At 42.6% G+C, this 22,041-nt stretch overlaps 1 protein-coding gene, 1 long non-coding RNA gene and 1 other non-coding gene across 3 annotated transcripts in view; 2 read left to right on the top strand and 1 right to left on the bottom strand.

Moving 5' to 3' along the window:
• The window catches only part of sacm1lb (SAC1 like phosphatidylinositide phosphatase b), a 32,317-nt gene extending 11,024 nt beyond the window's left edge, over positions 1-21,293 (bottom strand). Inside the window, exons 1-12 of the mRNA XM_063198047.1 lie at positions 21,168-21,293; positions 15,457-15,554; positions 14,041-14,115; positions 12,505-12,632; positions 10,361-10,510; positions 8,190-8,249; positions 7,459-7,492; positions 4,355-4,456; positions 3,354-3,439; positions 1,163-1,249; positions 518-586; positions 271-350 (exon numbers count right to left, since the gene is read on the bottom strand). Coding sequence (XP_063054117.1) covers positions 271-350; positions 518-586; positions 1,163-1,249; positions 3,354-3,439; positions 4,355-4,456; positions 7,459-7,492; positions 8,190-8,249; positions 10,361-10,510; positions 12,505-12,632; positions 14,041-14,115; positions 15,457-15,554; positions 21,168-21,196 — 998 coding nt within the window. The 5' untranslated portion in view covers positions 21,197-21,293. The remainder of the gene's footprint in view (positions 1-270; positions 351-517; positions 587-1,162; positions 1,250-3,353; positions 3,440-4,354; positions 4,457-7,458; positions 7,493-8,189; positions 8,250-10,360; positions 10,511-12,504; positions 12,633-14,040; positions 14,116-15,456; positions 15,555-21,167) is intronic.
• LOC134449102 (uncharacterized) lies at positions 16,484-19,912 on the top strand. Its single transcript, XR_010034908.1, has 6 exons — positions 16,484-17,225; positions 17,326-17,425; positions 17,580-17,670; positions 18,192-18,274; positions 18,848-18,946; positions 19,855-19,912. It is a non-coding gene; the product is annotated as an uncharacterized LOC134449102 (long non-coding RNA).
• A 188-nt stretch (positions 21,294-21,481) lies between the features above and the next one.
• On the top strand, positions 21,482-21,554 carry trnar-acg (transfer RNA arginine (anticodon ACG)). The gene has a single exon. It is a non-coding gene; the product is annotated as a tRNA-Arg (tRNA).
• Positions 21,555-22,041: the final 487 nt, after the last annotated feature.

The following is a 22,041-nucleotide window of genomic DNA, read 5'->3' as shown; positions in this document are numbered from 1 at the left end:
GCTAAAATATGCTAATAATGTCAATCGAAGTGCTTAACACACCGAGAAGACAATGATATGCATATTCATGTGTAATACTTGTGAAACTGCGCAAATATGTGAAAATCCCAAAAAAAGGGTGGGCTGTTCCTTTAAGAACAATAATGTATATGATATGTTTATAAATCTAGGATTCATTTTATTTCACAAATATGACATTTAATCCAGCATGGCATGTTTTCACTTCAATCAATAGGTAACAAAAATTGGGGTCCACTTATGCATACTCACTTCACCATTCCATTGCCAGCATTGGTCACCATCTTGGCAAAGGCCAATTCCAGGGGCTTCTCTGACCCTTTCTGGTTAATCTAGATAAAAACAAACAAAGTGAAGATCTGATATCAGCCCACATAGCTAAGGCAGATGTGCTAGACTACTTACTTAGTCTTACAAAAGAATAGGGTAACAGCGACATATCGTAAAACGTTTCATACGTCAAACAAAGGTTACGGTAGACGACCACAGCAGCACGTACCAAGTTTAAGATGACTTGTTTGCCATACGTAATGACCTGGGAGTCAAAATGCCTCTGGAAACCATCAAGCTATAAGAAAGAAATGGACAGATTTCAGGACAAGGACATAGTGTATTACATAAAAAAACACACACATCCGTGCCAAAAATGGATTCTGGACTAGCCAAGTCAAATAATAGCAAAAAAAATTAAGTCTGCCACACCAAGCTCCCGTTTCTCTTATTTTAGTGTGTAACATTACCTGGTTATCATTGATATCATCATTATTATTAAGTGTTATTCCATTGTAGTGTACCATGTGGTATATTACAGCTTTCTTGTGCGGTTGGTGTTCATTATTATTAGTATCAACAATACGATTCTAGCATGAAGTATGGTGCATCACTAGCAGTCTTACATGGTTGGTGTTAAGTATTAGTAATGATATTATAGACTGGATGTAATAATATGATTATTATTAACTGGTAATAAGTAATTATATTAAGCTGGTGTGAAGTATGGTACATCATAGCCATTGTTCTGTATATCTCCTGTGCACTTTGTATCTGCTAGTGATGCTGGCTATGATTATGTCCTCGTTTGTAAGTTGCTTTGTTATAAAGCGTCTGCCAAATGCAATGCAATGTAATGTAATAGCAGTCTTACGTGGTTGGTGTTCTTGCTGATCTGGGGCTTGGGCTTGTACTTGAGGTTTGGCCTCTGGGACCAGTAGAAGGGGATGGAGCCTCGGGTCTGGGCAGCGGGAAGAACACAGGCAGCAGAGGATTAAAACAACAATCGTATAAGAGAGGAGATATGTCAACTCCGCCCATCCAATTCAAAGGAGTGTGCTCAAAATTCGGTCTCCTAAGGGGGCGTTGTCCCCTCCGTCTTCTTCTCTTTATGGTGCGCTACCACCATCTACAGACTCAAGACTCCGAAGGTCTTCTTATCGAAGGTCTCCTAAAGGGGTGACATCACATGGATACCGGAAAAGAGTATCTCTCTCTCATATACGATTCTCTGGTTAAAAGTAGAAAGTTCAGGAAGTGCACTCAACACCTTCGAAAGCACTACACTGGGTGCTCAACTTTGTCAATGAATAAACTCAAACTTGGAAAAAAATACATGGATAATGGAGACAATGGTTCATAAAGATCTTTTCTCTGATGTGTGAGTCTGGGTTGAGAGAACAGCAAACGAAGGGTGCTTAACACAACGATCCAGAGGAGAACTGATAATAAAAATATAAATACAATGAACATATACTAAAACCCAATTAAGTTCCAATAACGCTCAAAACCAACACAAGGATTAGAACTCAAATCTGCTAAATTTCCCTGAATTTTGTGCAAAGTGGTTGTTATGCAACAACATGTACATAATCGAACACACACAACACACACCAAAAGCCACTTAAAGAAATTGTGTGTTGACAGACAAAAGTCGATTAATACTTGAGGAGCTGGCCAAGGGGTCGTCAGATAATCTGTTCAGTTTTAAACATAGAGTAAGCTTAGTATGCCTCCAACTCAGTGGCACACTAACTAAAACAAAACATGGCATTCTTTACATCCTGGCAGTTGTAGCACAGTACAGTAGCAAAGCAACATCTACTCAGGCACGTAGTCCGCGCCTTATAAAGCAAGACTGCTGTGGCATGATAGGATTACCAGTCACACTTGCAAGAAACTGTTTATCAACAGCTCTGGTAAATGAAAAAAGCATGCCATGTTAAAAAGTGCATACTGTGCCAAGATTACCCAGAATTCTTATCCTTGTCCACACCAAGAGCGACCTACGCTGCCTGGTAGCGGAGGTAGCAGAAGAAGTTTCGCCTTGAATTTGCTGTATTCGCTCTAGCTAAATCAAACATGTCAATGTCACGTCCAATCACATAACGGCCTGTGACATTCAAAGTTCTGAATATTCCAATTGGTTTTCGACGAAACACATCATCACCGTAATATTAACTGATTTTTTATTGTTAAAATTCGCTCTGGTCGCTCAGTTCGCTTTGCTCCTGCCGAATTTGCTCTGGTCGCGATGGTCGCGTGCCCTCCGTAGAAAAATACTGATTTCCGTTGCTCAGTTAGCGTAGGACGCTCTTGGCGTGAACAAGGCATTATAGTTGGTCTTGAAATTGGAAGTTTGTTTTTCTCACTGAGAGGAATATGGTGTCCCGACACCCTCATCCAAGGCTGAAGGTACCTTGGCTACGAGCTGAATGTCATTATTTAGTGTAACACCACCATGTCACACATGCAGACCTTGGTCCCTTTCCCAGACCCGTTTCCCCCCCTCTCCTGATGAACTACCGAAACGAGACGCTTGGACTAGCCGGCAAAGGGCCACCGCTTGGGCTGTTCCCCTTGTCTCAGGTAAGCTAGCACTGGGCCCTTGGGTCACACGGCTGCCAACGTTAGCTTCTCATATAGGGTGCATTCCAATATGTACACTCCCGTCCTCCACTTGTGCTTGTGGCCTCGCCCCACCTCCTTTCCCAGCTGTCAGCCTAGCCACAGCAACTTTTTGGGGACTGTTTTTCATTCACCATCCCAATTGCAAATGAGAAGATGACATTAGAATTGTGATTTTGCAAGATATTGACTTAATTTTCTGTCGTCAGTGACATCATCATGAGGTCGCAAGCAGGCAAGTGAGCAAGGGAGGACCGAAGTCCGCAGATTGTAATCCACCCATACATACACGTTCATGCTAAGGCAACATACAGCTAGCGCTTTTCTTTACAGACAGGGAAATAAGAGCGGTCCCCTTTAGACAATGAAGCCTCAGAGTTTTATCATAGCTCTGCTGTGGTAGAACTGTAATAGTAGTGCAATGTCATGCAACTGACCTGGACAAAAGAGGCCTTGGAGCCATTGTGCTGGATGATCTGCTCTGTCTCCACAAAGTTGGCGGCATGACCTTCAGAGTCGATGCCTGTATGAGGAAGAGGAGAGAGAGCGAGCGAGCGAGCGAGCGAGCGAGAGAGAGAGAGAGAGAGAGAGAGAGAGAGAGAGAGAGAGAGAGAGGAGAGAGAGCGAGAGAGAGAGAGAGAGAGAGATGATGGATAAGGGATGTCAGAAAGGAGAGTGGAGGAGGGGGAGGGAAGAGAGAGGGAAGAGGAAGAATGAAGCTATATTTGAGATGAAAATACAGCAGACAGGGCCCCATTGTGTTCATGTCATTGGTACTTATTATTGGTTCTCATAATAAAGTATCAGAAGCGCTTCACTCTATAAATTCCCATAAATAGCCTCAACATACCAAATTATTCAGAGTGTAAATATTATTTTCAGTTCAGTTCAGTTCATTTATGGACCCTTATTGCCAGTGCGTTAACATCGAGATCATCAATCATCTCATATGTTAGAGAGCACCAGCATTAATATGACCCCGCTAGCCCCCAAAATCCTCAATTATCACCTCGTATGCAATAGTGACTGACGCCCCGTAATTAATCCCAAATATACACTCCAGTGTCACATTATCCAGAGTGCTCAAAGATATGTTAATTTTGTATACCACATTTAGCTCCTTTGCTGAGGTGTCTGCAATGCAATTGTGGTCTGCACCAATTTTCCTGCCATCACCATTATTGCAGAAAATTCATAAAAGGGGCTTTAGGTCATCTTGAATTATGGACTTTTGATTAGAATGAAAGGGGGTTAAATATGCTTAGTAGTGGACTTATCTTCTGCCATTTGTTTTGTATGTAGTAGCGCCGTACCCCCTAAAAAATAACCCCACAAATCCTCAATAATACCCCAGTGTGAACATAATTCAGTGTGTAAAAATGATTTTCAGTAATACCCTGGTGTGAACATTATTCAGCGTGTGTAAGCATTACTTCACCTCGGACGTAGTAGCGCACCCCGGCCCTGAAGCAGCTCCGCCTGGAGATCAGGCTCCAGCTGAATCCTTTGCTGTTGATGCAGCACGAGTGCATGACAATGACTGGCACACGAGGGGTTAAGGACTTTCACATGTAAAATAATGTATGAATTTGTTTTGACCACAGGAAGAACAGTGCTTCTAATAGAAGATAACTGATGTGTTGTCAATAAAGCAATCAATCAATCAATCCATTACATTACATTACATAACAGATGCAAAAGGTTAAAGACAACAGGGCCATAAATTAACTTTTTATGTTACCAGCCAAAATGGCTAGTAGCTGTTAATCCAACTAGCCAAATACACACACTTGCTAATGGGTCAAAGTGGCTAGCAAGTTGGTCGTTTCTACCAGCTAAACAGAAATTTCACCAGCATTTGGCTGCTTGGCGGGTGTTCATTTAGAGCCCTGGTTAAAGGTAAGGTCACAGCATGAACATGCGCCTTGAGAGGGTTAAGAACTTTTATATTACACTGAGTAGACACTTATCAAAGGCCACTTATGTAGAAGGGGACACAATGAGCACATGCTCCACAATCTGTGGGGAAAGATACGGAGTACACAAGAGGAGTAGGGTTAGGCCTTGTTTTGTTATGAAGGGAAACTGTCTAGGAGATCTTCACAAGCTTTTTTTTAAGACTAAAGACTTGTTTAAAAAAACAATCTTAACCAGAAATACAGCAGCAAAGAGTTGCCCTGCTGGGATTTGAACCTGGGCATTCTGGCTTACCAAACTGGGGCTGCTGAACTCCCTTTCATTACAGTGACAAAAAGCTAACCAGAACCACTAAAAAAAGTGGCAAGCAGTGGTTTAAGGATGTCTGTTGCTACCTAACGGAACGCAAAGGCAGACATTTCCAGATGACACATTTTGCATACAAAAAAATGCCTGCAGGGTTCAACAAGGCAGATGAAAACATGCCTAATCGACTTAAAATCTTACGGTACACATAACAGCACTCATCTTTTGGAAACAATAATCTAAAAACACACAGGGTGGTCCAGTCACTCCACAATGTAGACATGGAAACAAATCACCCTGATTCAACTCTCGCCCACTGTCTTGCTTGCCAGCGGATGATCAAACTGGGTAATATTTACATCTCAGTGTCACATGTCCAGCGTGAATCAGTCATATCAGAAAGATAAGCCGACTTAAACCCCCAAGTAATAAAATCAGTCTGGTTTTCTCGTCATTCACTGATAAAAAATCTAACAATAGATTTATTGTCGTCTTGTGCCATAAATGAAATGTAAGGCTTCAGAGGGTGTTAATGATCTTATAGGTTTCGGCCATAACAAGCATAGACAAAACAACAAAGGCAGGTCTGAGGTGATAACATGAGATGTGTCAGAAAGGACCATCGCTGATACTGAGATAATACAGAGATAGCCTGTAGATAGATAGCCTGTCTACATGTCTTCACAAATAGTTTAACAGGCACATACTCTCCAAGAACAAGAGAGAACAATGCGGAGGCGAAATTCAGTGTTCAGCTGACCACGTTCATCAGGTCATCACAGCAAGTCAAATAGAATGAAACGTTTATTTTGTTGATTTGATCAGCCACCACAGGCAAAATTTGCTCCACATTTGCATATTAAACTTGAACGAATATTTTCAATCGTCTTCACCTCCCTCATTAGCCTGGTTCTCACCAGACCTCTGTGTGTGTCGCTCCGGAGCTACAACACATGGACGTCTGCGACACCGCAGCAGATTTCTCAATGTGAAGGATCCTCGCCTTACTAGCACGAGTAACGCCTATTTTCACGTCATCACGATTCGCCAAGTACTGTTCCAAAGTGAAGCATGCTTCAAAATCTACCAAGTGCCACGCTCTTGATTTGCAGCATTTCCAAGGCTACACTTGATGCATCCTTGCCGCGACTAAAAATACCCAGAAAGAATCCTTTGCGTCTCCAAGCTTGCGCTTGGCTTTTTGTATTACAGGTGTGGGAAAGCCATGCATGTTGAAACACAATGAATGGTATGTTGTCGTTTTCGACATGTGAATAGCTTGAAACAGCTCAATACAGCTTGGTCATTGTTTGTGCCCATCACGTTTGTGTTGCGTTTCACAGCTTTTGGATACAGACAGAAATATACCCAACCGCTCTTGTTTACAGTTTAAAATCAGTTGTAAATGAGTGTTTAGTGGCCAAACGGAACTGCTGTGACGTTCACTTCAACGCTTCCAAGCATGTTCCATTAACCATCGTTTGAGATGCTTGTGAGGCTCTGAGCCTTGTCTTGCGAGTGCGCCACTTCAAGAATGAAGCACTACCAAGGCAAGCACACTACACATTGAGAAACAGTGTACGTCTCCAGCCAGAAAATAGATGGAGCATTTATCGTTTCAATATCAAGTACAGATTATAGACTACATTGATGCTTTAAAGATTAACAGAAAATGTTTTTGAAGGAATTTGTTGGCGGCAAGGACGGGCAGAATGATGGATAAACGTGTAGCGAAGGGGAATGGATTTGCAGAACTAGTACTTGGGTCTCCGGGAACACCAAACTGGGCCTATGACCAGGGTTGCCAGATGTGTTGGATCATTTCCAGCCCAAAAAATGCCCGAGACCGCCTGGAGGCACTACATACCACCCAACCTGCACTGATTTACTATGGCCATAAATGCACAGGGAAATAACAGCCCAATGCCCGTTTTTAACCGTTTCACCTGCAGACGGCCCACCAGGAAGGAAACCTTCCAATCTGGCAATATTGCCTATGACCGCTAAACTTAAAAGTCAGGTTCATTCAATGCTGAAAATCATGCACCGCCTCAGGCCATATCAGATTGGCAAATGCTGCCACGGTCCTTGTCTACTACGGCCCAGTAAAGCTCGATGCCTCCCCCTAGAGTCCACAAAAACACATTACATCTTCATCTTGTCTGCACAGCTGATGTCGCTTGGTGAACTTCTTTCAAATGCTAGGAATGTAATTGAATCTGCTGCAGCTGATGCAAACAGTCCAGAAACTGAAGAGATAGTATTACTGAAAAAAGTAATAAAAAAAAAAAGTGCTTTGGTGGCAATATGAAAGGATACAGCCGTGTATGACAGCGTAGACAAACTTGTGCAGCTGTGAAGGATAAAGAACAGAACAATGCTTAAATACACTTTTCTTTGCTAAACACAAATATGACCACATATTTTTGTAAATAGCCCTTGAAATGACATGTATGACTGAAAAAATCCTGAAGTGTTTCTGATGGAGCGACGTGTGACGTGTTCTGGACATGTGCAACTAAAAAAAACCTGTGCACACGAGAAAGTTTCAGGTGTGCACAAGAAAGTTTCAGGTGCACACAAGAAACCCTTTAGGTTTTCTTTTTACTCACTAATGTAATTTCAAGGGCTCCGTAGCTTTGCATGTTGAATGTTGAGTACCGTACGCACTCACAACTGACATCAATGAGTTCTCATAGAGCTAAGGTTCATTACTCACACCATTGGTGACAATGCTCAGACATTAACAGGTACAGCTATGGACATGCACACACACACGCAGTCACACACACAAAGTCACACACACGCACAGGCACACACACGCACAGGCAGACACACGCACAGTCACACACACGCACAGGCACACACACGCACAGGCACACACACGCACAGGCACACACACGCACAGGCACACACACGCACAGGCACACACACGCACAGGCACACACACGCACAGGCACACACACGCACAGGCACACACACGCACAGGCAGACACACACACGCACACGACAAGAAGAAGGACGAATATAAGATAAGGTTTTATTCCCACCTCAGGTTGATTCATGAAGTCTCTCAGCATGTGTCCGTTCCACACAAACCGCTGATCCGCCTGCAAAACACACACACACACACTCATATCATTATATTTGCATGAACATGCAAACACAAAACACACAACACACAACACACACACACACACACACACACACACACACACACACACACACACACACACACACACACACACACACACACACACACACACACACACACGTCACATAATTTAGATTCCTAAGCTTTCAGAACATCTTTTAGTCTCTAGCAGTGAGGGTGAAAGTGTGTGTGTGTGTCAGTGTTAATTTCGTCAACCAGGACGATGACGAAAATATTTCGTCAACGCCCCTTTTTCCCGTGACGATGACGAGACGATGACGCATAAAAATTGCTTCCAGAACATAAAAATATGACGAAAATAAAATTTGATTTTCGTTAAGGAGACTAAGACGAGACGAAATTTACAAGCCATGGACGAATGGACATTATTAAAAAATTAATTGTTTAATATTAATTTGTAATTGTTATTGTTTCTTGAACTTCATAGAAGATTACGCGCTGTTGCCCTGTTTGTCTCTGCAGGCAGTGCCTGGCGCTGGTGCGGCTCAATCAGTAGTAGCCTAGTTCAGTGAGTCCTGTTCAGTTTAGACCCTAAAATGTTTCCCAGAAAGAGAAAAAGAAAGAGTCGACGTTGAGGCAAGTGTTAATTTTGAAACATGTTCAACAACCCTTTTGTCCATAACGAAGACGTGTGTGTTTGTGCAGTCATGATAATAGTGCTACCGTCACTCGCGCCAATCTTCCTCTGATGCTGTCATTTTAAACCTCCTTGAGCTTCCTCTCTTCTCCTTTTCACTTACGCATGTTTGCTATATTGGTTGTTTAACCGTATGAATAGGCAGTTTGCAAGCAAATCATGAAGATCGGATTCATGCATTTATTTAGATCAGACACACCGGGAGACGTTTAAGGGATGCGCGCGCCACAGGGGAAAAGTTGTTTAAGTAGTCTAAACAGAGGCACGGCTACTGTAGTTTTGATAAGAATCAATGTGTGGCCGATCGGGGTTTAAAGTGCGGAGAATTGAAACTTGTTCCCATCGAGGGCAACGCTGAAAGACCCAAGGCAGCCGACAGCCCTTCATGCGATGCGTATAGCGTCTCCCAAACATAAGTTCTAAAAACTCATTGCTTAAACTTGGAGATGCTTATCGACCCTCGACATCCCGACAAACAAAACAGCATTAGTGTTCAACCATTGTTTGTCAATGTCCTTTCTGTCGTCCCGTCTGCACTGCCTACATTTCCCCCAGGACGTTTGCAGGGCGTCCTACGAAGTACGCTGTATCTATTTGAAGTATTCCAGGAATGACGCATGAGCCATTATCTTTCTCTGCCCCGCATTGCCAATCGAAATAACGCGAACTTGCATAGTCTAAAATCAGGAATATTTTATCTGACTCGCGGCCATCGGGGAGCCACTATCAAATATCAGAGAAACTTCTTGGACTTCATTGGGATGTCTGGTCTTCCCACTGCCTGCAATCTGCAGGCTATGAGTCACGCGGTCAGGTGAAGAAGAGCTTGTAGCCTACGTGATCAAATTCAAAAGCAAATAATACGCAGCAGCTTCTAATGCACGAGAGAGAGAGAGAGAGAGAGAGAGAGAGAGAGAGAGAGAGAGAGAGAGAGAGAGAGAGCGCAACCTGCACCTGGAAGTGTGTGTGTCTAATGCTCCTTTGCTCTATGCTGTTGAAATTACTTTTACAGGACTGATTTGGGTTTTGCTGGAAAATAAGCTAACAATGTGAATATTTGCTGCACTAGGCTATCTAGTAATAATTTGTGTAATAATTTGACTAAAATGACGAAAATGTGAAATGTTGACTAAAATGACGAAAATTTGACTAAGACTAAAATTAATTTTCGTCATTTAGACGAAGACTACGACTAAATTTTGAAGGCAATGACTAAATTTGACTAAGACTAAAATTGATTTTCGTCATTGTGACTAAGACTAAGACTAAATTTTAAAAAGCTGACGAAATTAACACTGGTGTGTGTGTGTGTGTGTGTGTGTGTGTGTGTGTGTGTGTGTGTGTGTGTGTGTGTGTGTGTGTGTGTGTGTGTGTGTGTGTGTGTGTGTGTGTGTGTGTGTTTCTCTTACCCTCTCCAGCAGCGTCATCTCCTGGAACTCTGGGCTTGTGTTGGCCAAGCGCTGCAGTGTGTGCGTCAAGTCATAATCGGTGGCGAAGTAGAAGCCGTCGGTGTGCAAGACAGCGTTGATCATGGACAGGAAGGCCTTGTTGTCCTGCATCTAGGGAGCACATAAATACAAACAAAACATATTACATACCCTAGGGGGTCGCAGAGGTACTGCAGGGGAGTGACGGACACAAGGGACTCCTGGAGATAGGCACCTGCACGCAGATAACAGAAAATGAAGAGCGCAGAACGGGGGTTCGTAAAATGAAAGCCGTGAAGTGAAAGCCCAACTGGGAAACTCCAACTCCCATTGTCATTGTGACACAGCACACAAGTGAATACTGCACACTGCACACAATGAAATTGCATTTATGCCTCACCCGTGTAAGGGCGGGCAGCCCCCAATGGCGCCCCAAGGGGGCAGTGCAGCGGGACGGTACCATGCTCAGGGTACCTCAGTCATGGAGGAGGATGGGGGAGAGCACAAGGTACTTTTTACTACCTTATCACAAACCTTGTACTACCTTTTACTACTTTTGACTGGCCATAATTTCGATCCTTTTCATTTATTACCTTTTACTACTTTTTAAAACCCAGCAGGAACCCGGCATTTATTACGGACAGACACCTTACTGTGCTCCATCTAGGAGACACAAACTCAGGAAAAAATGTATTGTGCATTGTTCAGTTTCCCCCTCTTAAGATGTCTTATGACCTCGACTTGTCCACGCTTGAGACAAGTTTTTCTTTGGGGAAAGCATTGAGGTTTTGAATTTTCATTACACAGAAAAGCACAGCCATGCATCTGCTCAACTAGTTTGCATGGTTTAGCTTCTAAAATCATTCTACCTGACTGTTTTCTCTTAATGCTTTATTGACATGCTTTAATATGTTAAGACTTTGAGAAAATGTGTGCATGCCTCCGTTTGACAAGCTGGGTTGTCAGTAATTCCCTTATTGATAAGTTTTACTATCTTACCCACTGACGTAGATATATGGACAACGATTTTGATTTGCAAGAATATTTCTGCCCCAAATTTTCGGCACGTACCTTAGCAACACTGAGAACAAGCCCTGACAGGCCGACGACTGTCGATCAAAAGAATTAAAAAACAATTCTAATGGTCAATCCAACCAACTAACAATGCTTGTTCATCATTGAAACAATTTCATAGCTCTCTAAAGTAAAGGGTCAGCTCGAAAAAAAAAAGTGGATTGTTTGAAATGGACGGGAAACTACCGTTTGCACAAAACAGAGCAGACTCTGCAAGAATTTAAAAGAGATATACTGTTTCAAGTCTCAGAGATGAATGGGAAAGGCACTCTACTTTCCGCGTTCCGCCCAAAAATTGCCTCATGTCGAGCCCCCGACTTTGGCTTCACTTTTGAAATGAAAGTCCGCTGTCCATATATGTAGGTCAGTGACCTTACCAGTAAGGTGTAGTCATTTCCCTCACTATGTGGTGAGCTACCTTACCAAGTTGTCAGTAATGTCCTTATGGGGCACCTAAGTCACGCCCTTCTACTTCCGATCCGTGGGGCTGGAGCTCTCAAAATTTTGAATGAGATTTACTGCAGCGATTCAAGCTAAATCCTCATTCCGTTTGGCATGTGCTCCGGATTTCACATATGATAACAGTGAATTTGAAAGGTTTGGATTTGCGTCGTAAGACCACTCATTTTCGACAAGCAAGAAACGCTATTTTAGCTTTTGTGCAAAACTGTGTTAGAGACTACACGTGCGCCTCGCATATCTGACGTGAACCGAGGCACAGCCAACCCTACCGCTGCACCTCGGCTTAAGTGGCTGCACGTCGGACATGCGACGTCTGTTGTGTAGTCCAAATAATTACATATTTTTGCACACACACAACTCAAAAATTGCTTGCCAAGTGGAGTCAACAAGCACACCATTGGTTGTTATTAATTCTGAGGCACAGCATATGTGTGATCTACGGGGAAATGCGAGGTGGATCGGAAAATAGCTTTGATCAGTCCATTACAGCCTAGTCAAAAGTTTTTGCGTTCCCAGCCCCACGAGCCGCCCGGAAGGGGTGGAGACTTAGGTGCCCCATTGGTGAGCTTCAGTGTGGCAAGTCGCCGTACCTGGTTGTCAGTGAGGTGGAGGACAGTCTTCTTGTAGGAGATGATGTCAAACTCCACAGCTTTCCACACCGCGTGGCCGAACAGCTCGCCCACCTTCTTCTTCTTGGTGATCAAGATCAGGTAGGTGCCTGGGAGCAGCAGGGCAAGAGAGAACACTGGTCAAACACCACCTTTATTTTAACATTACATTACATTACATTAAATTTAGCAGACACTTTTAACCAAAGCGACTTACAAAGAAAACAAGATGCAATGGTTACACGACTCAAGTTCTAAAAGAACTCAGACACAAAGTGCTTGCTTCTTCGGAACTCTGCTCTCACGTGCCACAACAGTTGCGCATCCCCTTTAATATGAAATAGCTATTTCATACCGTGTGTATTCCCTGTGACAACGCGTACCGTACCGTGACGGTTTGATAGGAATACATATAGCCTGCCAGTCCTAGTGAGAATGTACAATAAATACCTCTTTAATGGACCCAAATTAAATGTTTTTCTTTGCAGACTGCATTTGATGATATAACATAAATGCTACTGATACACAGAGTCCTTTTTTGCCAGTGCAAGACTTTGATTTCTAGAAGAAATGGGGTCTTTTAGGTTGTTCATGTCTACTGTTATAGTGTGAATTTTGTCAAAATATCACACGAGTTGATTACGATTGGGGCATATAACTTCAGACATAAATGTACTGTTCAACGAGCTACTGTAGGTTCAGCAGCAGTGCTTTTCTGTTCAGATGGCACTGTTACAGAAGCAAAGCAGACTAGATTGGTAACAGCAACAACAACACAATAACAAGTCTGACCACAGGATTTTGAACAACTTCCTGACCTCACCACACAGTCTGTAATGGCAGCTGAACACTCCTTCAACAGATTCAAATCATTTACAATGTTGAAAATATAAATGGGGGCAGCTAAAAAATACGTCAAGTACTGAGTACAATAGGAAAATTATTATTTTTTTAAAGACTATTACACATTAAGTTATAATTATAATATTTGAAATAAAAAATAGCATGTGGGTTAATGTAAGTAAAGGCACGAATAGACCAGATGCGATTTGAGCGACGGAGTAATTGACTTGTATTGAGTCTTGAGCATTGAGTCGCTGGTGACAGAAGAGCCAAAAGCGATTCAGGCGACTTGAGCGACAGTTTATAGTCGGACTTGAGCGAACATTATGCAAATGAGCTATGATGTGGTTCGGCAACAGCCGCCACAGCCAATGAGACAGCCGGAATGCTTGCACTCTGCTTTTAACAGACGTACTCTCTCGCTTCTATCGCTCGCATCACTCTTGCTGAACAGTCCAGCGATTCTCTGTCGCTTAATCTTGCCTCCGCCGGTATATTAACCGGTAAGAAACAGTAATGACAAAGATTGGAAAAAAGGAGCGTAACAATACCCTGTAATATCCGTAAGTTGCTTTGGATAAAAGCGTCAGCTACTAAGTAGTGTATAAATGTAATGTAATGGAAACGAGCCAGACAAATGATGATTAGTATTGGTCATTGAAACAGTCACCATACCTGCTACCAGGCGTATCATTCCCATCACACCACATATCGGCTGTGTCACTGCTGAGGGTGGGATGTCCTTCCGTACTGAGAGGTGAAAACACATGCAATGCAGGAAAACAGTCAGTGTAACCAATGAGATCATCTGTCTGAAATAGTGCTGCAGTACTCAACTCTGGATACGAATGCGAGTCCAGATACAAGTCTACGTTTCTATGGTCTTTAACTCAATAGTAATTGGACTCTGTCTCAGCCAAAGTATGCCAAAAAAAAGCGCAAATATGGCTTTTGGTCTAGCCCCAATAATGTCATAATTCTGTTTAGAACACTAGCCTCAAAGATCCTTAGGTGGAGTTTGATAATCACATTACAAATCACACACTAGTTTATGTTTTAACTGCACAGCATTTATGTTGAAGCATTCACATACATTTTCATTCATCATTTTCATTGATTCACACAGACTAACAAGTGACTCTGTCTTGACTTGGACTCTAACCTTTTTGGATTTGTCTTCACAAAGTTGTCTTTACAAAAATGTTGGACTTTACAAAGGTAAAGTTTGACTGTATCCCTGGTCTGAAATGCTTGTCTGACAGCAGGGATACTAGCAGTGAGTCAGTGACAGATCATTTGGTATGCACTGCACAGCAATAATGAGTACAACCCTTTTGAAAAGTAACATCCACTGTAAACAAAGCAACAGGCAGTTAAGAGTATGGGGTGGGGAACCTATGTCTCGAGGGCCGTTTGCGGCCCTTGAGGTCATTTAATCCGGCCCCTGAAATAATTTTGATGCTTTGCAGCTTCACATGAAATGACATTTTTATTATCTTACAAAATACATTTGCAATACAATTAAGTTACATTCAGGGGACCGACAGAATGTGGGGTCTGTTTTAAAGGTGGCTGTCTTTAATATGGGCCTAAAGTGCAGGGGGAAATCCTATTCATAATACGGCCCTTGGATGAATTTGAAGTGGCCCCTCGAATGTAAAAGGTTTCTCAACCCTGGTATAGGCCCTATCCACAAGAAGAAGGGAATACATTGAAAAGGCCTTTATTAGAAGTGGCTACTCATAATTGAAATGCCAACATGTTTCGACCACAACAGTGTTCTTCCTCAGTGCACAGCAAAGACAAAGAGAATGTTCATGAGTTTAGCACACAATTGTACACCTGATCCAGGGGTGGGTGGAGTTAGACTTTTTTTTAAACGTGTTAACATTATCTTTGTCTTTCCTTTGCCCTGATGAAAACCACTATTGTGGTCGAAACATGTTGACATTTCAATCATGAGTGGTCTATAATAAAGACTTTTAACACATATTGCCTCCCTGTGGATATACTCCGGAGGGCCTGGGAACTGTTGCTTTGGTCATAGTATGCTTTCCGCCGGAGTTCAAGCATTTATCTTAAGAGACATACCCGTCAGTGTCATCTCTGTCGACACCCTGTCAATGGCCAAAACGTCATTGGCGCCATCGTCGCAGGCTTCGATGTAGAATCGCTCAGGTGTTGTATGCCTGCATGGACGAGAACCATTTGTTATTTCTACCTATGACAGTGCATGATGACACCCTGAATGATTTTGACTGATCGACTGGCTCTGATACGAGTAGGCTTACAGCATAGGTTCTTTGATTTGAACAATACAATACAATACAATACAACTTGTATTAATATAGCGCAATATATACACTTCCCCACATTCACACAACTGGGCCCTATACTAAGAAGCTGGTCAATCATCCAATAGCAAGAGCCTGGAGTAAAGGAAATGAGGACTCCAAGCTCTTCTATTAGATGATTTATCTCTTAACTGAACCTGGTTTACTCCTGAACCAGCTTCTTAGTGTAGGCCCCAGCTCTGGAGGCTGTCGCACAGTGCCAATTGTACGGGGTTCAAGTGAGAAGGTGCATTATACATACACAAGCAGACACAAACACACACACACACACACACACACACACACACACACACACACACACACACACACACACACCAGCTCTGGAGGCTGCGGCACGGTGCCAATTGTCCGGGGTTCGTGTGAGAAAGTGCAACATACGCACATGCACACAAGCATGCATTCACACACACAACACAATAACAATATCCCTTGAGAAAGATGATTGTGGAAGTGTTCGTAACATTGTGTAATTTCACATCAAGACCTAGCGTACAAGCACAGGAAGACTGTGAGTCTTAATTTTACTTATGAACAAAATAATAGCAAAATATTAACAAAAATAATAGCAAAAAACTCATTATCTTGTGTGTCATCACTCAGCCCATCATGGGTTGGGTTTGTGTGAGTTATGTTATCAGTAGCTTGCAAAGCATATAATAGTTCAGAGTTCTGAGGGCCACTGGTTTGTCACACGCTGTAGTAGGCTATAAGGGTTCCCAGACAGCACGAAGCGTCTTGCCGACGTTGGCTATTGGGCGGCGACATCGGGAAAACGTCGAGGCCTTTTTTGCCTTATAATCGTCATGCCAATTAGGTTGGTTTTAGATCGGCAAAATAGCGGCAGAAAAGACGGTTTCCTGCCATGGTTTGCCGATGGTTTGCCAACTTAACCCCAACATCGGCAGTACTACGCTTTGCCGATCAATTCCCTGCAGTTCCCTTCCGATGGTTTGCCAATGGTTTGCCAACATAACCCCAACCATCGGCAACGCAACGTTTTACCGAGCAATTTCCTAATGTTTCCTCCCGATGCTTTGCCAACTTAACACCGACCATCATCTGACAATGTCCCAAACACAGTTTGCCGATGGTTTGCCAACCTAACCCCGACCATCGGCAACGCGACGCTTTGCAGATCATTTGTAGACCCCAAAACCAAAAGCCAGCGCCTGCTTGCTTGCAACCTGAGCAGCGCGAGCTCTGTTTGAAATTATTTCAGTTGTCAAGGGAACGAACATTTTCCGTTTACTTTACTGGACGTCGCAGCAGTAGTATTAGCCACCGCAATCGTTTTTAGTTAGGCATTACCATTATTTCTGTTGAAATGTAGGTTTCAGCATTACAAGTCAGGCTTGATTAAACATTAAATTAGGTTGCTGAAATAAATCTCTTCACCTGTCATGCTGTCTCGAATGACCTCCTCATCGAGTTTCTAATCGATATCCGACTTCACTTTTTCTTACCGTTAGCAAGTTAGCTAACGTGTCAAACGTACCCAGCAACCAGGTGAGTTTTTGTTTGGTTTTATAAGTTATAGTTTGAGATGTCACATTGGATGTAGGTCGTGTGTAGTCTAACAGCGTTTTCTATTGTAATACAAATGTAGGCATACTGCTCCCGTAATCAAGTTTCCTGCTGGAGTCGGGCTGTTGATTCTTGTCTAGCCCATGATGACTGGTTGAAAGGACAGTACAAAATAGGCTACGGTATGTAACACAACGATTTTCTTTGATGAACTTGCAATGCACAGGAAACACACACCACGTGAAGTGAGATAAAATAATATTGCATCACATTCATAGCCCTTACTATAAGTAAGTAAGTAGCCTTCACTGCAATGTGTTGCTCTCGTTTTCACAGCCAATTCACCACAAGTCAAAATCAGATCAACAGACAGGGACATCGGCCTTCTCTTGGGAATATGCCAGATATGCCATAACAAGAAAAAATGGTAAGTCTATCACTACATAAGATCCATAACAAAATACTATTAGTTAAATCTTAAATGTGACCTGGTGGTATTATTGCGTGAATGCTTATGTTGCACACTTAATGAATAAGGTCCTCAAGTGTGTAGAGTTTCGCTGAGTTCGTTGTTTATTTACATTTTCCTCAGCATAACTGTACAGCTGACACCGCTGCCTTCTGTATCATAACAAAGCCTGTCACTTCCACGTTTCGTTCTTCTTATGTGACCGAAGCCGAAGTCACTGGCTACTGCACCAGAGAGAGTCTCTGCACTCATTGCTGGTCCTATGATGCCATCTATTGGCGAAAACGTGCAACAGCATAATTAAACTAAAAGACAACTTCTGACTGGACAACAAAAAGACAGGGAATGAGAATAAGGGAATAAGAAAAAGACAAAAATGGGGGGTCCACTACACTTGCATACAAACTGTTTGTGATGCTGTCACTCATTTTCTAGTCTATATCTTGGACTGAAAAAGAATTACATTATTATGTTTTCAGGTGTTTTGCCCCTGCGGTTGTGAAGAGGATGCTGTGGAGGTGGCAGCATGAACGTGTCACACAGACATTGGCTAAACTACTCGGTAGGTACAACGAAATAAAATAAACCACCCCCTCAACCCTGTTTATGCTGCACTGTACCTATTATAACCAGTTTTTATATAGATCATTATTTGAAATACTATGAGAGCCTTTCTGTTAGGATACTGTACAGCAGGGATGGGCAACTGGAGGCTCGGGCGCCACATGCAGCCCAACTTCTCACTTTAAAAAAAAAAAGAAAAAGGACAGTTTTTAACCCCCTATAAATCAATAGTGTAAGCATTCCGGTATAAATAAACAAAAAGTGAAGTATCCTTTTGTAAATTCTCTCAAGTGCGTGGTGATGTGGTTGTGGTAATTAAAAATGTTGGCCCACCTTACAATGAAAGTTGCCCACCCCTGCTGTACAGCCTACATCACTTGTACATGTCCTTACCAAATAGGACACTAGCTAGCTAAATGTAACTAATATGGTATTGTGAAAGTTATATGCCTAAATGTAAACCATAATATTAAATTGTGATGGACAGAAATCAACTAAACCAACATATTACATTGTGAATGTAGTTGCGCAGTGATACTGAGACCGACTTATTCCTGTCTTTATTTGCCAGGCTTCTACACTTGCCCTCAGAGTTCACATATGGTTAAGTGCACAGATGGCCAGCCAGGTTCAGACTGATACTGGTAACAAGAGGAAAACATGCTGATTGGTAAGTGAGATCCCTGCTAAAAAAAAATCCACACAGCACAACAAGTAAGCCTAGTTTGTGGTATCAAATGTAAAATGTAAGTTTCATCAAAAAGTTGTAGAACACATCTGAATAAATTGCAGGCCATCAAAGTAGTGAATGGGCAGGGAAAACACAACCAGTAGGCTTATGAATTACTTTGACTCAGCACAGCACAGCAGATGTGATGCTACCATTCCTTGGGAATATGACACAGAGGTCTGCTATTCCATTGTAAATATTGACTGGAAATGTTCATGTTTCAACTGTTTAAAAACATTGGACTCAGGGGAAAAAATCTCTAGGTGTATATAAGTGAAAGCCCACCTTTGCCATTGTGACACGGCACACAAGTAGCCTATACACTGCACACAACGAAATTGCATTTTATGCCTCACCTGTGCAAGGGTGCAGCCTACATTGGCATCCCAAGGGAGCAGTATGTTGCAGTGTGGCGGGAAGGTACCATGCTTGGGGTACCTCAGTCATGGAGGATGGAGGAGAGAGCACTGGTTAATTACTCCCTCCACATACCTGGCGGGCTGGGAGATGAACCAGCAACCTTTGGGTTGTTCAGCCCTGGGCTACAGGACACCCTAACCGCTTACCAATGACTGCCCCACTTAACCATGACTATATAAAAAATACCACAGAGTAGCGAGTACACTTTTAAATTAAAAGGGTCAATATAGATGATAGACTTTTCATCCACAGGCAGGACTTAGGCTACATACAGTAGATGGTGAAATCCTGCTTACAAAAACTGTTCTCAATAAATAGTTGTAAACTTTTGACATGTCAAAGTCATAGCCTAAACTGTAGGGTATATTCTCATGTAAAGGGTGATTTTCACATCCAGCCCATGTTCACAGATTTTTTTTCTCCTGCAGGAATGATTCAACGATGGACATTTTGCTTAATTGTGGAAAAAATAAATGGAAAAACGTCTATGATTTCTTGTGTTTTCATTGGTGAGGCATATGGTGAAGCAGGAAGACCTCAAATAAGGCGGAATTCCACTGCAGCGGTGAGAACATTCAGACGTCTTTTTGTTTATGGAAAGAGCTGATTTTCTGGCATGCTAGGTGATTTTCTGACATGCTAGTTTCATAACTGCAACCTAAAATCAGCTGTTCCTCGAGACGTCCGGATGCTTTCCTCGCGCAGATGGGGTACGTCGAGTAGGTCGTAATTAAGTCGTAATTAAATCGGTTAAACATTGGCTCATGAGCGGATATAAGGCGGGCAACCGTCGGCTCATGGTAGGACTATAAATAATTATATCGGCATAACGTTGGCTCTCCATCGCCTGTCGCCTATTTGCCGACGTCTGCCCAACATCTTGCCGATGAGCAAACGGTCCTTTCAAAGACGTCGTGCCGATGTATTTTACATCGGGCAAAAAGCATCTTGCCAACGTTGGCAAGACGTAAGTGTGCTGTCTGGGTTGTAGTTTGTCATGGTATGTACTTGAATGTGCAGTGTACTATGAATATCCATTTCATTTCCAGTTTTAAAAAACGTAGACCTATATTATTTCAATGAACCTCTTCACACAATTTATGGACTTTGGAAGTTATAGTTGTGGACATGTCGACTTGAAGGTTCACTCAATCATTCAACTGAAATGTATTCGTGGACAATGTTCAACTGTCACTAAGCGTAGAAATTAATCCGATGACAAATAGGTATTAAACATAGAAACAAGGACTAAAACTAACTACAACCTTCCAAACAGTGTATTCGGGGTTGATATATCCTATTCTCGTTGCAGGTGACTGACTGCTGGAACTACACGTTGAGTGAAGACAGTTCGCCCAGTTACCAACCTGGCTAACTAGTCAGCTATGACCCATAATCTATGCCTTGGCGGGGATCTCCAATGTGACTATCTTCGTGGCACAGCCATCATTATAAATACAATTGTAAACCTTTGCGAGCCTCTGCACAGTTGGCAATTACACAAACACGTATATTTTCTTCCACGTCTTTCTCATGATGTAACTAGCATTAGCTGTTGTAGCAAGCTGTCAAGTAGGCTACTGAATGAGCATAAGGGCACATAAATACACACGTCTGAACACCCCTTCCCATAAAACTTGACAGACACTAGTGAATCGATAGTGCCCCTGTTGCAGAACTGATACGTTTGGGCTCAGAGATGATAACACACTTCGTGTTGGAAAACCCATTGGATACTTACAAATTGAAGCTCTCGTAGGCAGTCGCCATTTTTACATCAGCCCTACCTTCAGTGACGTGTCACATACGAGGGCTCTAGCACCAGCACCAGACGGGTTTTTTCTCTTTTTTTGTTAGACTGTCTAAAACTTTCCCTGCGGCAAATAAACACTTTCTAAAAACATTAATTTGTAGAGATAATGGCCAAGTGGAAACGGAACTAGTTATATCCCTAACAGCCAACAGCGTTGGATTACACAAAAACAATATGATTGGCTGATTTGGCAGTCGACGCTGATTGGTTTATAATTACCGTGGCCGTTTTTTCTCTCCGTCGGGCCTGTGGCGCAATGGATAACGCGTCTGACTACGGATCAGAAGATTCTAGGTTCGACTCCTGGCAGGCTCGCAACCTTTTAAAATAGCTGCAATTTTTCACGATCATTGGCACTGGCAGAGACGCGATTATAAAATGTGCTAACACATGACCAACTGCAAACCAACTGTACTTGTTTTAGGGAATTTAGTTGAAATGCCAACATATTCCCGCCATCTGTCTGTAATTCCTATCCACAATAGGCCTATTATAGGCATAGGCACGTTTGGAAGGCCTCTCTTGCTCAAACGTCAGAGACCAGGAAAACTGGGCAGTGGGCAACCTGACGAAATGAAATGGTAGCCAGCTGTTAGCAGTCAGTGACTGCCACCTATTGGCGATCTTCAGTATAGCCTAGAAGTTCCGGATGGTCGGCCAGGTAGATAGGCCTAACAATATTGAATGAATGAGTAAACGAACGAATTCTGCATACTTTCCAGAGGGGAGCGTTTAACTTTGAAATGCACATCTTTTTCATCATCTGCTTTGCCCCAGCCTGACATCGCAAGGATAGGCCTGG

This window comes from Engraulis encrasicolus, chromosome 5 (assembly GCF_034702125.1).
Source record: "Engraulis encrasicolus isolate BLACKSEA-1 chromosome 5, IST_EnEncr_1.0, whole genome shotgun sequence".
In the NCBI taxonomy this organism is placed as follows: domain Eukaryota; kingdom Metazoa; phylum Chordata; class Actinopteri; order Clupeiformes; family Engraulidae; genus Engraulis; species Engraulis encrasicolus.
The sequence above is the reverse complement of the archived record's forward strand: the minus strand, read 5'-3'. Positions and strand labels throughout refer to the sequence as shown.